This window comes from Oncorhynchus mykiss, chromosome 17 (assembly GCF_013265735.2).
Source record: "Oncorhynchus mykiss isolate Arlee chromosome 17, USDA_OmykA_1.1, whole genome shotgun sequence".
NCBI lineage: Eukaryota > Metazoa > Chordata > Actinopteri > Salmoniformes > Salmonidae > Oncorhynchus > Oncorhynchus mykiss.
In genome coordinates, this window is record NC_048581.1 from 37301912 (window position 1) to 37317907 (window position 15996).

Sequence of the window (15996 nt, forward strand, 5' to 3'; positions counted from 1 at the left end):
TGAGTACTGAAATAAATGCTGTAAACTTAACAGGTTAAAATTTTCGAGTGTACTCTTTGAGAAAGGGGTTCCAACATGGTTCTGTGGCTGTCACCAAAGGAGAACACTTTTTGGTTCCAGGGAGAAGTCTTTTTGGTTCCATGTAGAACCCTCTGTGGAAGGGGTTCTACCTGTAACCAATAAAGGGTTCTCCTATGGGGACGGTGGAAGATTCATTTTAGTTTGTAGATAGCACCTTCTGAGTGTAGGCCTATATTGCAGTGGTGGTTCTGTGGTTTTCTGTAAAGAAAAGGCCTCCCAGGTATTTAAATGTTATGTATGTGATTACTACCGCTAGGGGGAGCTGTGATGCCAATGGAGTGAGTTAGTGAGATCTTGGAGATTTCTTCTTCAATCTTGGAGAATGACTATTACTGAAAATGAACATTTCTCCATCTCATCATTTTACTCTATTAATTCAGGTATATAATGTGCAAAAGTGCCATGTGACTCAAAATATTGAGGTAACATGGTTAATTAGACAGACCATGAGTTTGGTGATGTTTGAAGGCAATTGAAGGGAGTTTTCACAGAGTGAAAAACTGGTTGGTATTTTTCCCATTGTAAAGTAATGGGGTTTGCGAAGTTGCTAATGGTTCACATGTAAGAGAAAGGATTAAGATGGCGTCTGAACTTTCTGTACTTTTTTTTCACCAAAGTTTTATTTTCTATTAACAAAGGCTCAGTTTACTTTAGGTATTATGTAAATATGTGAATATTAGTACAAGAATAAGAGTTTAACAGTTCGCTAGCTTGATGCTAACCAAATTGAGCTTGGCTAAGTGTTGGTTAGCTCTAGGCTAGTTGGTGTCAGAGAATGTCAGCGGTTAATAATGTAATGGTTGTAGCATTGTTTTGCATAGGCCTTCAATAATTTAGCGTTTGTTTTTGAAATTGACATTTGAGTACAATATATCATGTGTAGCTGTATGGTGACTCCAGGTTTGGATGGACTGCCATGGATGGACTTTGGATGGTGGGAATGGTGGGAAGACAATCTGAAGGTAATTATCGTTGCACACAACGGTAGCGTCCAGGCCTCCAGAGTTCTCACCCTATCGCCTGATGTACGGACAGGAGCCACAGCTGTTTACTGAGGTAGACAATGCAATTGTATATACAATTATTGCATATACTGTAGTATAAAAATTGTGTGATTGACTTAGCGCTAGTGATTTTTTTCTATTGCTATTTTTGTACAACGTACTTTGAGGTCACTGAAACTCCACCTGATGTGATAGATGTGTCAAACCAGATCAGAACACCTTCGAGGACCACCTTCAGGCATGGGATGAGAAGGATGTGGAGATTTTTGACCAGGTAAAAATTATTGTCCCCAGTTATTTATTTTCTGGCCTTCCAAGAGATGTATATTTAATAATGTGAAAATATAATTGCATTTATTTCTATTATCAATCAAGGTGAGACTGTACATGGACAAGGCACAGGAGAAACAGAAGGAAAGCCACCAGATGAGAATCAAGGGGACCAAGTGCTTCGACATCCGGGCAAATGACTTGGCTTGGAAGAAGGACAAAAGGAAGGCGAGACCTGGGAAACCTTGCTGCTCTTTCGCTTCTAGCTGGGGTCCCCATCCGTTAAGGTAAATATACAAATCTCAGATGATAACTATTTGCATTTGCCTTCTCATTGGGTGGTATCGCCATACTGTCAGAAGTACCAAAACTGGCCCAGGGGTTTCTCCAAATAGTCCATCTCAAGGCTAACCACTGGGTCACGTTAAGTAACCGCCACTTCCAGGTAGGTACTGTTAAGGTGTATGGGGGTCATGGGGGTCATGACACCACCCTGGAGTTTCTCTATCTTTTCCAGGGACCATCCCTTACCTCCCACATCAAGCCCACTGACATAAAAAATTACAGACAGGTATCCTTTTAACATTATTGCATATTTAATCAAACATTTAAATTAAATCATTCAATAACTGTATTTTTACATTCAGTACCTGATAAACCTGCAACCTGTGTGTTTGCTTGTTAACGTCTGTCTCCTACCCTGTTCCCTTCACTCTGCTCCTGTTCTCCAGGACCTAGGGGTTCTGCCTAAAACCCAGACATGGATCCACCTGATCCTCCTTTACCAACCACCCTCCAACTTTTCATTGCATCAGCTACTCTTATTGTCATGTGGTCATTATCTGCTGAGAAAGAGCAAGAAAATGATCTTACTGGGCACATAATGTGAGATGCACAGATAAGCTAAAAACACTAGCACTGCAAACACTCAGAACAAAGAGAGCAGCAGCGCCTGGACTTTGCAGTTTCCCTCTTCGAGTCCCCCTTCCTAGACTGACTGCCTGTTGAAAACAAGTGACAGGCTGAATCTCCCATCCACACAGCACCCACCTCCTCTCCATTCCACACGCCAGAATTCAGTATTTCAGTCTGATTGCCATGTGAGTGTGCAAAACAAATCTGTGAAAGTAAACGGACACACGTACCAAAAAAATATACATATTTTTTATTTAAATTTAAAATATTGCCAGCTTGGTATTCACAGGTGTTTCATGAGGTGTTTATTATTGTAAATTGTAATTTATTTATTATTTGTTAGCTCAATATTATTCATTGTTGTAGCTATGATTTGTAAAAAATAAAATCATAATATTATTTCTGCGTAGATAAGGGAAGGCCTGTTTAAAGTGAAAACATCCCAGACAGACAAGCCAGTGTATGAATCAAATGTATTTGCATATGAATGGAGTGGAAATTGGATGACTTTGGGATCAGCAAGGTAAGTAACAATGTGTGGAGGGGGGTCATTAAAATATACATTTTTTTTTTACCCCAATGTCTATTTATTCATAAAAAGCAGAAGATGGCAAGTAACATTAACAGGAATACATTAGCCTGATCGGTAACAAATATGACGTGGGGAAAAGTCAGGGCCCTCATTTATTAACGTTGCATACAAATAGAAATGTTCGTAAACCATGCGTGCGATCATTTCTAAGCAAAGTGGGATATATCCATTTGTACTTATACTTGAGAATGTGTGTAAAAATTTAAGCGGACCTCTGACCATGTGGTAGAAAAGTCAAACTGCTAATGAAATGCCATCCACCAAATGGAGAAAGGATTGACATACCGGACCCAAATCATAAACTATGACGAAAAAAGTTAATATAATAATAGTTAATTTTTCTTTTATAGACACTTAAGCTACTAATAGTTTTCTTAGGATGCTATCGAATACATAAACATGAAACCATTTAAGCCTAATTGAATAAAGTTAATTAGAAAGAGTGGAATGTAATGTTGGAGGCAATTTAGTTAAACCAGTTAAATAATATAAAAGGCAACACTGAGGCATTGTGACTTGTCCAAAATGGCAAATATTGCATTGCTGGAGGATCTGGCACAAGCCCCATTATGCAGGTAGTGTATTTTCAATGAGCATGCAGATTTCTTTGCTGAGTGCGACGTGTTTTCGGTTCTGTTTAGGCTAAAGTTATGCATAAGAATGCAACTGCACTGAAATTAATTAAAAAGTATTTATCTGTTAAACTGTTTGGTCTATGCATAGACACATACGATTCTATCTTTTTGGTATTTTACGGTAGGGGGGGACGAGGTCAAATCATGATATCAGTGATTTTCAGGTCAGAGAAAGATGCCAGAGTTTCCAGAGTTTCTGGATGACCGTTGGATGACCGTTCCAAAAAATGAAATCCCAGTCTGAGTTCGTTTTTTTCCGAGTTCCCTGTTGTCTTGAACGCACAGAAGTCGGAAGTCAGAGATTGACGATTTCCGAGTTGTTTTGAATGTGCCACTAGAGACCTTGACTATCCCTTATTTCTGAATAGGGCTACCTCCAACAAAGAAGCCCTTGTGTCTGTATTGATGTGAGAAATAGGCATATCTACACAGTAATGGTGGCTGGCTGAAATATCAACTAGCCTAATAATTTTTGTATTGAGGTGATATGCCTATTTTAGCTAAATTGACAAATGAAATTGATTAGATTACTCTGGCAATGACATTTCTTTTTGTACATGTAGACGTTTTTAAGGCGTTCATGGTAAGATCTTTCATAATAAACTTACAAGCAAACTGACACGTGACGTTACACGACGTGAACACTACGTCTACATGACGTGTGCACTACGTCTACATGACGTGTATGTGTCACGTGACATGAATGTGACGTGAACGCGTCGGCAGTTTGACGCCTTAGAAAAAAATGGTAATTCATAGCGGTATTTTATGGTGCTAGGAAGACATACATACATATGTTCAATACCGGAGATAAATAACGAAGTGCGCGCCCGCATCCACACGTGCCACAAGACTACAAGACTACAGTCCAAAATGAGAGCCACCTTGAAAAACTAAAATTATTAACTCATTTTTCTAAAAACAAGCCTGAAAGCCTTTCTAAAAACTGTTGACATCTAGTGGAAGCCATAGGAACTGCAATCTGGGAGGAATTCCTTTGAATATCCCGTAGACAAGCATTTGAATGGGTGGTGACCTCAAAAAAATAATTCTGTATGGATTCTCCTCGGGTTTTCGCCTGCCATATCAGTTCTGTTATACTCACATACATTATTTTAACAGTTTTAGAAACATCAGAGTGTTTTCCAATCCAATGTTGCCAATTATATGCATATCCTAGCTTCTGGGCTTGAGTAACAGGCAGTTTACTTTGGGCACGTCAGTCATCCGAACGTCCGAATACTGCCCCCTAGCCTTAAGAAGTTTTAAAGAGAGAATGAATGTCCAGTTATTACACGTGAATACATACATTTCACATATGCACAACTGGAATACACTACAATACCTTTCCACTTAGCCTGGGTACCAGTCTGTTTTTGCCATCATGCCACTCCTTGCCACTTTTTGTAATGCCAAAGATGACAAGGAGTTGACATGATAGCACAAACAGATCTGGGACCAGGTTACTTCTCACTCAAGGTTCATGAATGAAAGTAAATCAAAAGATGAATGTGGGTGGCATCACAATAATGCTCACAGGATCATATTACGGTTAATGCAATATTGATATTTTGAAGTTTGACAATTGAATGATCGTTAACATGATGTCAGCTTCACATTTTACACACAAAGACCACAAAAGAAGTCATGTTATCACAATTGCATCATCTTCAAGGTAATCACCACACTGTATATTCCAAACATTCCTGTTTGTTTTGACTTGAAAGTGTCTATATGCCCTTAAACGAGGACACAAAACATTTATGAAGTTGATTCATCCTGATACCTTTGAAAACCGACCTGTGATAACTCAATCGTTTGTAAACCGATGACAATGATACAAATGATCAGCACAGCTAAATGAACTAGCATGATTGAGGCTTCTATGTATACCATTGACTGTTAGCCATTGTGTGCCTTGTTTTTAAGGAGCACAGTCATACAGTTACTTAGTGATGGAGTCTCACAGTACGTGGCGGTACAAGAGTAACAGAGAGGAAGCTGTTGAAGATGCATGTCTGTTTTGAGAGATATTGAAGAATAATTTCAATGTGACAAACTGTTGTTGTTGTTTCTACTATCTTGACTACGTCTGTATTGTGACCTCTAATTTTTGCTCTCAGTGGTTGACTCTGTTCTTTTTGATGCTTATCAGCCCAATATCAACATTCCGAGCCATCTGTGGATTTATAATTATGCGATGTCTGTACGAAGAACCATTTTTTTCAGCTAGTTTGTATTTGTAGCTAGTTAAAACTGCATCGCCTGTCAATGCACAATTGTCATCATAGGTCAGAGTCTCTGCAAGTTGGCACAGTTTAGACAAGAGCACACTTTAGGGGTTGTTAACTACATAAAAATAAAATGTCACTGGGCCAATCGGGTCTGCGGTCTATTTTTCAGGCTAGAGACCATGTTGCGGAGCCTTCGGTGGGCAAGCGGTCATTTGATTGATGAAGAGGTGGCCAGCAATCTAATTGCTGTTGCAGGGGAGTTCCTGCAAGAGGCAAATTACATCAACAACGGGAACCTTACCAAGATGGCAAGTTGTTACATTTGTATCATTTTTTTTGTAAGGCGTGCATGGTAAAGGCTGAGATTGTATCATTGTACTTGTCCTGTGTTGTCTCCTGTGTCAAGTCTGGGATTTTATCTGTGCACTTCTATCTTGCGAAGTCAGTCAATAAAAAAAACATTCTAATGCTGTTCCTAAATTCTATAGGGTGATCTTATAGTCTTTTAACCTAAAAAAGTTTGTAGGAGTGTATGTTTTAACAATTTATTGTATTTTATTTTTGTAGCCTATCCTTTGGAGGGAAGGCGGTAATCAGATCACCAAGGAGCAGTTTGAGTTCCTCATAGATTGCCTGAATATGCAGGCCATGGAAGATCTGGGACATTTTCAACTTACTATATGGGGCCGTGCATTATCATGCTGAAACATGAGGTAAGGTGAATTTTGTGCACAACATTTGAGAGAAATAAGCTTTTTGTTCTATTGGAAAATGTTGGTGATCATTTATTTCAGCTCATGAAACATGGGACCAACACTTTACATGTTGCATTTATGTTTGTTCGGTGTATATTTGTAAGTACGGTGTCTAGTAGAGGTCGGTGTTTGAAGGCAGCTTGGAATCAAAGAAAGCTTCGGAACCGCGGAGAAATCAGTGGGAGCTCGCATTTTGTAACACGGTTTGAAAAAGCACATGATCAAACTAAGCTTTGGATGTCATTGATGACATACAATCGATATACCGATATAATCCATCCACCTGACAGGTGTGGCATATCAAGAAGCAGATTAAACAGCATGATCACTAAACAGGAGCACCTGGGGACAATAAAAGGCCACTTTAAAATGTGCAGTTTTGTCACACAACACAATGCCACAGTTGTCTCAAGTTTTGAGGGAGCGTGCAATTGGCATGCTGACTGCAGGAATGTCCACCAGAACTGTTTCCAGAGAATCTAATGTTAATTTCTCTACCATATGCCGCCTCCGTCATTTTAGAGAATTTGGCAGTATGTCCAACCGGCCCGACAACCGCAGACCACGTGTAACTTCACCAGCCCAGAACCTCCACATCAGGCTTCTTCAATTGTGGGATTGTCTGAGACCAGCCATCCGGACAGCTGATGAAACTGAGGAGTATTTCTGTCGGTAATAAAGCCCTTTTTTGTGGAGTAAAAACTCAGTCTGATTGGCTGGGCCTGGCTCCTCAGTGGGTGGGCCTATGCCCTCTCAGCCCAGGCTGCGCCCCTGCCCACTCGTGAAATCCATAGATTAGGGCCTTAATTTCTATTGACTGTTTTCCTTATATGAACTGTAACTCAGTAAACTCGTTTAAATTGTTGCGTTTATATTTTTGTTCAGTATATTTCTTAAGAGTCCTGCAATGGAAATACTGAAGCTACGTCAGACTGGGTCATCACTAGTCAACACAGCCACAAAGTCAGATTCCACAAGTACAAAGTCAAAATTGGCTTTAAATTTTTTAAATTTTTGGTCTTAATTTAAAATCAAAATGTAAGAAGATAAATTGCAGAAATGTGCGGTGTTTCGCCATAATTTTGAATTTGTGGCTGTGTTATCTAGTGACAACCGCTGGTGGCTACGCAGTCGTCTAGGGGTCAGTGCTATCTGGTATCCTTGGGACGTCCCTATATCCTAATATTTCGAAATCACCGACAGTGTCTGGCATTTTGGTACACCAGAATTACATGAATTTCCACTGAAACGTTGCAGATGCATTGTGTTCGGTGTGAATGTTGAACTTTTGTTGCATACATATCCAGATGATGCCGCTTACTATTATGCGTAAAACACGTTCCGTGTGTTCGAAGCGTAACCATTTTAAACTGCAATGGGGGGTGTAGGGAAGTCCCAAGTATCCATCATAGTACGGACCGTCGTCTACTCTTAAGGCAGCAGCAATGGAGTCGAGTAGTGTGCTCGAGCAAGAATGAACCTGGAAATTGGCAGGTCTAGTTTTATTCTTTAAAGCGTTTATGCAAATACTTAGCTAGCTATTAACACTAACTTGTATGTATGATGCAATGTGACATATTATTGACTCTTGCTATGCAAGCAAGGAGCTAGTGTCTCACTAGCCAGCCAGCTAATTATTAACAAGCAAACATAACGTTGACTACATGTTTTATTGTTTTAGCCAACGTTAGCGTTACTGACTGTAGCTAGCTAGTCAGCCAAATCAATCCCACCATAGTTAACCGGCCTTGAATGCAAAAAAAATACAGTTTGTTGTCCTGGATCTTAGCTAACCAAATCCGCTTTAGCTAACTGCTAGTAGTAGCTATGTTAAGTCACTTCGACCCTACGTATTAGCAGACTAGCGTAGCTATTTTTGCATTTGCAGGGACATTTTATAGCTAGCTATTAAATAAGACAATTGTGTGCATGTGATCCTTTGTTTCTATTAACTAACAAGCAAATAGACTGATTCGGAGCTTGATTAGCAATGTTGCAACAAACTTGCTAAAGCAGCTGGGTGAAGGGGACTACGTGCATCTATGGTTCTGGTAGGCTGGACATTAAATTAACGACTTTTTTTTCAGATTTAAAAACTCGTTAATTGCATCCGCCGTGGAGTCCAGTTAAATAATATTACCGTATGTCCCAGCTGCCTTATTTTAGGGCATTTTTCACCCTGCCAGCTCCTATTGGTTATATAGCACCGTGGCACCAATCTTCCGAGTGTTCTATTCCTAGCCTATTGTTCTGCGTCACAAAGCCTGTTTTGCTATTGCTGGCAATGAGCCCACGTTAACTTCGTAGATTTACCTCAAGTAATCTCTTACTGCTACTTGGTGTGGTAACGTCAGCTCACTTTTCGCCTGGCTGAACTTTGTAGTGACAAACAGTGTAATGTATGATAACGTTTGGCTGGCGCATAGCTTTCTGGTCATGGTTAACTATATATATATATATATATATATATATATATATATATATATATATATATAATTTTTTTTTTTTTTTTTTTTTCATAAAAGGGTATAAACCTAAACAAAACATGTCGTGTCCTATTTTTCAAGATGTGGCCGATTTTAAACAGCTAGAAGACATATTTTTAAATTATTTTTATTATTTTTATTTTCGATTTAATGTTATGGCAGGTAGCCTAGTGGTTAGAGCATTGGACTTGTAACTAACTATTCGATCATCGAATCCCCGAGCTGACAAGGTAAAAAACAGTCGTTCTGCCCCTGAATAAGGCAGTTAACCCACTGTTCCTAGGCCGTCATTGAAAATAAGAATTTGTTCTTAACTGACTTGCCTAGTTAAAGGTCAAATAAAAAAAACTAATGCAAAATGGTCTCCTTCTCCATTCCACAGAAATCACGTTTATAGTCAATATTCAGCTTGAATCTTTCCAAAACATGTTTCACAGGATAAATTCTATGTAACATTTTAAATTAAACGTCCTTTACCCTGCTACTGATACAATATTTGTTAGCAATTTTCCATGCTTTCCCCCATTGTATATCACCATAGATATTTGACCAAAATAATCTTGCTGAGGGAATTGTAGTATCACAAATAATATTCCTAATCTGTTTATTACTACATTTATCTTCGATGTTAATATTGCCAATGAATATATTTTCATGTAAGTCTGTTACTTCCATCAAAAACAATTGCATATTCTTTCGGGGTTATTGGAATTTTAAACTTATCAAGAAATTCCCCATATGACAGTAGATATCCATCCTCATTCAGTAACTGACCAACCAAAATAATTGTATTCTCAAACCAATTATGAAAAAAAAAGAGACTTATTTTTAAATACTTTATATGGAACAACAAAAAAACTATCTGTGAGGGGGAAATTGTTTTTACGCCAACATCCAAGCTAAAATTGCCTGCTTATGGAATTTGGCCAACTTTACTGGGATTTTATCAACATCAAAATTACATCAAAGCAAAAATTCTAAACCAACAACAGAGTCAAATAAATACTCAGGGAAGACATTCCAAATACACTTCTGGTTCTTAACATACTTTAAAAATAAATTAGATTCTAAAGTATTATTTAGGGTATTTAAATCTAAAACCTCAAGACCTCCTTGTTCTTGGGTATTGGTGAGAATATATTTTCATAGATAGTGAGGCTTGTTCCTCCAAATAAAATTATAAAGAATCTTATCTAAGTCCTTTACAATTTTAGGGGATAATTCAAGTGATAACGAGACAAACTGATCTGGATAACCCTTCAGCTTTGGACAATAAAACCTGACCGTATAACAAAATATCTCTCAGCAACCAGAGGTTCAATTTCTTCTTTGTTTTCTCAATAATGGGGTTGTAGTTTAATTCCCTCCTTTGTTTTTCATCCTTGCATATAACAATTCCAAGATAAGTATCCTTATCTTTAATTGGGATACCATTTACTTCCTGTAAAACACAATCCTTGAGTGGAACTAAGAATGACTTATTGATATTAAATTTCATACCCGAAACTAAGAAAAAATCTTCGATACAGGAAACTGCTTTAGAAACCTCATTCCGGTCTCTTAAAAATATGGTGGTATCATCAGCTAGTTGACATAGTTTAAATTCATTGCCAAGTGCTGAAACATCTTGAAAATTCCCTTTCTTGATATGAAGAGCCATAATTTGAGTAACCAATAAAAATGGACCAATTGGGCAGCCCTGCCTAATGCCACGGCCAATATCAAATCTTTGGGATGTCCTGTGAGCTAATTTTACAGAGCTAGTACAACCACTATATAAAGTTTGGACTGCTTTTTTTTAAAAAGTCACCAAACCCCAAAAAACATATTGCTTTGAACATAAACTCAAGTTCTACAGTGTCAAAAGCGTTATAAAAATCAACAAACATAAGAGAACTATCATCAAGGATGAGGTCATTATAGTCAATCATATCTAAGATCAACCTGATGTTATTACTTATGTGTCGACCATGCATAAAACCAGATTGTTCTTCATCAATTATATGATGCAAGCCTTGTTTCAACCTCAGCAAATACAGGGGCAAATCATTTCCCATCATTATTAAACAGGCTAATGGGTCTCCAGTTGTCTATATAAAGAGTATCCTTAGGTTTGGGAATCAAAGTAATAACACCTTGCTTTAAGGAAGCCGGTAACTCCCCTTTTTCTATTGGTTCTTGGAACATAGCAAGAATGAAAGGAATCAATTGATCATTAAATTATTTATAAAACTTGCTTATTAAACCATCATTTCCAGGGGAGCTATTGTCTGTCCTTAAGGCTTTTAATGCAGTTGTTTATCTCTTAGCAATGTTTGCTACGTTGTCTAAAATATCCTTAATTGGAAGTTGACTGGGCTGATGTATACATATTCTGATAAAACTGGGCAACATGCTGAGAGATTTCTTTTGGCTTTTCATTGGAAATATTATTAATCATTAATTTACATATGGAAGGCTTTTCGCCTGCCCTTTTTTTCCTAAATTAAATAAACATTTTTCTCTCCCTCTTCCTTCCGTCTTCCTCTTGATCTTACAAGCCCTCCCCGGGCCTTTTCCTCGTAGATACAGTCTAACTGCATTTGCAATGATGATAGCTCCAGTAATTCCTGATTAGTTAGTTCAGTTTTTTTAGTACAATCCATTATTCCCTTTATGTCATTTTCTTTCTCTCTCTTGGCACGAGCAATTTCCTTCCCCATTGAAATAGCCAAAAGCCTTATCAAATTTCATTAGCTCCCAAATGTATTCACGACACAGGCACAATTCCAGTGTTTAGCAATAATTCCTGCTATTTCCTTCTTAAATACTTCATTATTGAGTAAAGTCTTGTTCATTTTCCAGTAACCATTAATAACTTTTTTTTGTAGACAAACCATGCGTATTTATCTTTATTGAGATCCCTTTGTGGTCTGTTAAAATTGATGGTTCTATAGAGACTGTATCAACCTTGTCAGCCATATCTTCAGTTATCAGCCAGAAATAAATACGGGATTATATAGATAAATCTTTGGTACTCCGTGTAAACAAAATGTTATCTGGGTTCTTATGTCTCCAAATATATACAACACCTAACCATAGACATAGATTCCTTATATCACAAACAGAATTGCTATCTTTAGGAGGCCATCTATCTAGATTATCATTTAATACTGTATTAATCTCCACCCCATATTATTTTGGCCAATGTAGACATAATTTCACTTATTTTCCTCTCAATGTCTCTAAATAAAATAGTTACTTGACTTTTTATTGGAAGCATAAGTATTTACAACAATGAGTTGAATGTGGTTGACATCTATACCAATAGTATAACCCCTGTATTACCTGCTTCATGACTCAATATATGACCCTTACAGTTGCCTTTTAAAATAGCGACCCCTGCTGACCGATTAGTACCAAATATCATTCCGGCATTGACACTTCCAAAACGCAGTATCTGTGGAACAGACATGATTCAAACTGTTTTAGAAACTTCAGTGTTTTCTATCCAAATCTACTAATAATATGCATATCTTATATTCTTGGCATGAGTAGCAGGAAGTTGATATTGGGCATGCTATTTATACAAAAGTGAAAATGCTGCCCCCTATCCCAAAGAGGTTTTAAGGATCAGACCCTTTTTTTCAATTTTTGCCAAAAATTTAACTGTCTAGCTCAGGACCTGAAGCAAGGATATGCATATTCTTGATACCATTTGAAAGGAAACTCTGATGTTGACGTTTTTGGAAATGTGAAATTGCTGTAGTAGAATATAACACATTAGATCTGGTAAAATATAATACAAAGAAAAAAACGAAACACACTGTGTATATTTAGAGTTTAAGTCAGACACCATTTTAGTCAGGACAATCTCCTCTTTGTAATAAAGTAAGTCTGGGCAGCGAGCTCGGTGGTCGTTGATCACTAGACCAGAAAGAGTCTAGAGTTTTCATTTTTTCCCTACTTCCTCATTACGCAGACATGCTCAGTCGACACCATCAAGGTGCGGTTTGTTTACTTTCTACACAAGTAATTTTTTTCAGTTTCATCCTAAGAAACTTGTAGTGGTAAAATAGAAAGGGATAAAAAAAAATCTGCCATTTAGGGGAAATGGAATTCTAAGCATCACTTCAGTCAGAGGCTCTGCGACGGTTTGTTTCAATTCAATTTCTATGGCCTCGCGCTAGTGTTCCAAGCTCAGCCAACTTCTTCTTTGGCCCTTTTTCAAGCCTTTGGTGAGTTTTGACTCATTCTATTGTCTATTGTCATTCTATTGTCCAGCCTAGTTCTGGTTTACGTTACTTCGTTGTAGAGAATCTTCTCAGGAACACAAGACTTAATTTCGTGAGGGTAGGACTTTGATTAGATCTTATTTTCAAGTTATCGGAAAAGGTCAAAAAGGTCGCAGAAAGATCAATGTTAATCATGAGTCAATAATGGCATCAAATCACCTGTCTGGTTTCTTAAATGAAACACGTTTTGACCAAGGAAAAGAGTTGCTACTTTAAAGCATCTCAAATATAAAATATATTTTAAGTTTTGTTTTGTTACTAAATTATTGCATATGTGTTATTTCATAGTTTTGATGTCCAAACTTTTCACTTGTACAGTATATATCTAGCTATGGCTCTACAAAAAAAATCCCGGTCTACCAGCAGCCTATCACTGACGAATTGGGGTCAGCCCTACTTCAAAGGTATTAGCTGTAACACATTAGCTGGGTTTCATTGTAATGTCATTTTTGGTGTTGATGAGTTTGAAGGAATGATAAACTGCAATGTTTCCAGCAAATAATTAGCCTAGGCTCAGAAGAAACAGTGGGCTGCCTGCTAGCCAGCTGCACAGAAAGAGAGATTTGACCTATTTTCAATTCATTATTTTCAAGCCACTGAATTCTAGTAGTTTTTACTTGAAAGAATAAAAAATCAAAAAATTTGCAGATGGCACAAAACGGTCAATGCTGTGCAGCACTGCCTCTCACCCGGCTCATTGCCTCAGTGAACGGCATGGACCAATCCCTGACAACCATACATCAAAAAGTAGCTACAAAGTTCTACTTTGTTACTTGCTATTTGTTTTGTGTCTGAAAACATCTGAAGCCGAAGGAAGAAACATTTCACCTTATATTTCAGTCAAAAGATGTCCGATGACCATGCAACACCCTGAGGACTTTCCCATACTTCAAATTTCACATCGATCTTAAGTTGAGGAATACCCATCACAAAGAGCAAATATGATGACACCGGTTTTGCAAAAAGGGCTTTCCCACAGATTTGAACGCTCTTAGCACAGCACATGCTTTACATTTGGACTCATATTGCTTAAATATCGTAACGAACAGTATTGGGATTTTTAGACATGGGTGATAACTGCCACATTGTTTTCAAATAATCTATGTGTTTTGACAACCACATTATTGACAATAAGTGAAAACAGATTTTACTGCATTTTTTTGTAGAATTGTGTCTTTTTTTTGTAGCGTTTTAAGCCCTACCAATAGCTACACTACGCTAAACGTTCTTCATTGTCATGTCAAAGAGAAACTGATGGCTTGTGTTGTGTTTCTGTACCTTTTTAATTAATTGTATGCTCTCCTTTTAGGCCCGACCTGAAGGTAACAGATTACAACCTGCTCCGACGTCACAACTGCGATGGTTAGGAAACCCCACTGTGTCATTCCACCCAGCCCTGTGGCCACCTGATTAAGCTTGGTGTGTGTTTGCCTTCCCCTCAAAGACGATGTACTGCCTTCAGTGGTTGCTCCCGGTTCTCCTCATCCCGAAACCTCTGAACCCGGCTTTATGGTTCAACCACTCAATGTTCATGGGCTTCTACCTGCTCAGCTTCCTGCTGGAGAGGAAGCCATGTACCATTTGTGCCTTAGTGTTCCTGGCAGCTCTGTTTTTCATCTGCTACAGCTGCTGGGGGAACTGTTTTCTGTACCACTGCCATGACTCCGCACTACCAGATTGTGCACACGACCCCAGCATTGTGGGCACCTAAGAGGATTCTCCGTGACGTGATGCGCAGATGGATCCTGGACAATATGTATCTAGGCTGTGAATAAAATCTCCCACCTGACACTGTCCATGTGGAGAAACATAGACTTCATCCTGATTCTCATCCCCTCGACCCTTTGTGTGCACTTGTTCACGTCTCTTAATGGATTTAAAAGGAATTGACTGGTGTATGAAATATGGTTACTCCCCCATGCATACACCAGTCCACTGCTTTTAAATGTGTGGGCATGTGTACACTTCCCAGAGAATAGCCTACCCTACCCTCCTCACTACTGCCCTCCACCCCTGCCTTTTCCCCCTGTTTTTTTAGTGAATGTCGCCTACCCTGGCCTCATTGGATCTAAACGTTTGCATGGGTTGCCTTTTTTAGAGTTTTCAAAAGTCGTGTTAATACATATGTTTTAATTACAGAAATCTGAAAGTTTCCAAAGGGTAGAAATCAAATGTGTTGTTCGTGTGAAAATGCTGACTATCAGTATAAGTTACAGTAGCAGGAAGGTGAACATGAAAATCCTGCTTCCCTGTTGAGCTTTGGACGTCAAGAGGAGGCGAGTGATGTGAATCTGTTATCTAGAGTGCCTTCAGAAAATATTCATACCGCTTCACTTACTCCACATTTTGTTGTATTACAGCCTGAATTCAAAATGGATTAAATAAAACCTCACCCATCTATACACAATACCCCATAATGACAGTTAGAACATGTTTTTAGAAATTTTACCTAATTAAATACAGAAATATCTCATTTACGTAAGTATTCACAGCCCTGAGTCAATACTTTGTAGAAGTGCGGTTGGCAGCACTTACAGCTGTGAGTCTTTCTGTGTATCTTTCCACACCTGGATTGTGCAATATTTGCCCATAATTATTTTCAAAATTCTTCAAGCGCTTTCAAGTTAGTAGTTGATCATTGCTAGACAACCATCATAGATTTTCAAGTAGATTCAAGTCCGAACTGTAACTCTGCCACTCGGAAACATTCACTGTCTTCCTGGTAGGCTATTCCAGTGTAGATTTGGCCT

The 15996-nt window shown here is 38.3% G+C and overlaps 1 protein-coding gene and 1 long non-coding RNA gene across 4 annotated transcripts; both read left to right on the plus strand.

Annotated features, from left to right (window-relative positions):
- The first annotated feature begins 970 nt into the window (after nucleotides 1-970).
- On the plus strand, nucleotides 971-6033 carry LOC118940100. The gene is made up of 4 exons (XR_005036702.1): nucleotides 971-1137; nucleotides 1281-1359; nucleotides 1461-1642; nucleotides 5901-6033. It is a non-coding gene; the product is annotated as an uncharacterized LOC118940100 (long non-coding RNA).
- A 1767-nt stretch (nucleotides 6034-7800) lies between these two features.
- Nucleotides 7801-15792, plus strand: LOC110493859 (bladder cancer associated protein). Of its 3 annotated transcripts, none has more exons than XM_021568382.2 (2): nucleotides 7801-7976; nucleotides 14556-15792. In XM_021568382.2, exon 2 carries the CDS (start codon nucleotides 14694-14696, stop codon nucleotides 14955-14957), a length of 264 nt encoding a protein of 87 aa, XP_021424057.1. In that variant the 5' UTR covers nucleotides 7801-7976; nucleotides 14556-14693; the 3' UTR covers nucleotides 14958-15792. The 3 variants fall into 3 exon arrangements, 2 of the variants coding, with proteins under 2 accessions (XP_021424057.1, XP_036805742.1); XR_002469200.2 differs by having other exon boundaries at nucleotides 7829-7980; XM_036949847.1 differs by lacking the exon at nucleotides 7801-7976 and adding an exon at nucleotides 12774-13650.
- Nucleotides 15793-15996: the final 204 nt, after the last annotated feature.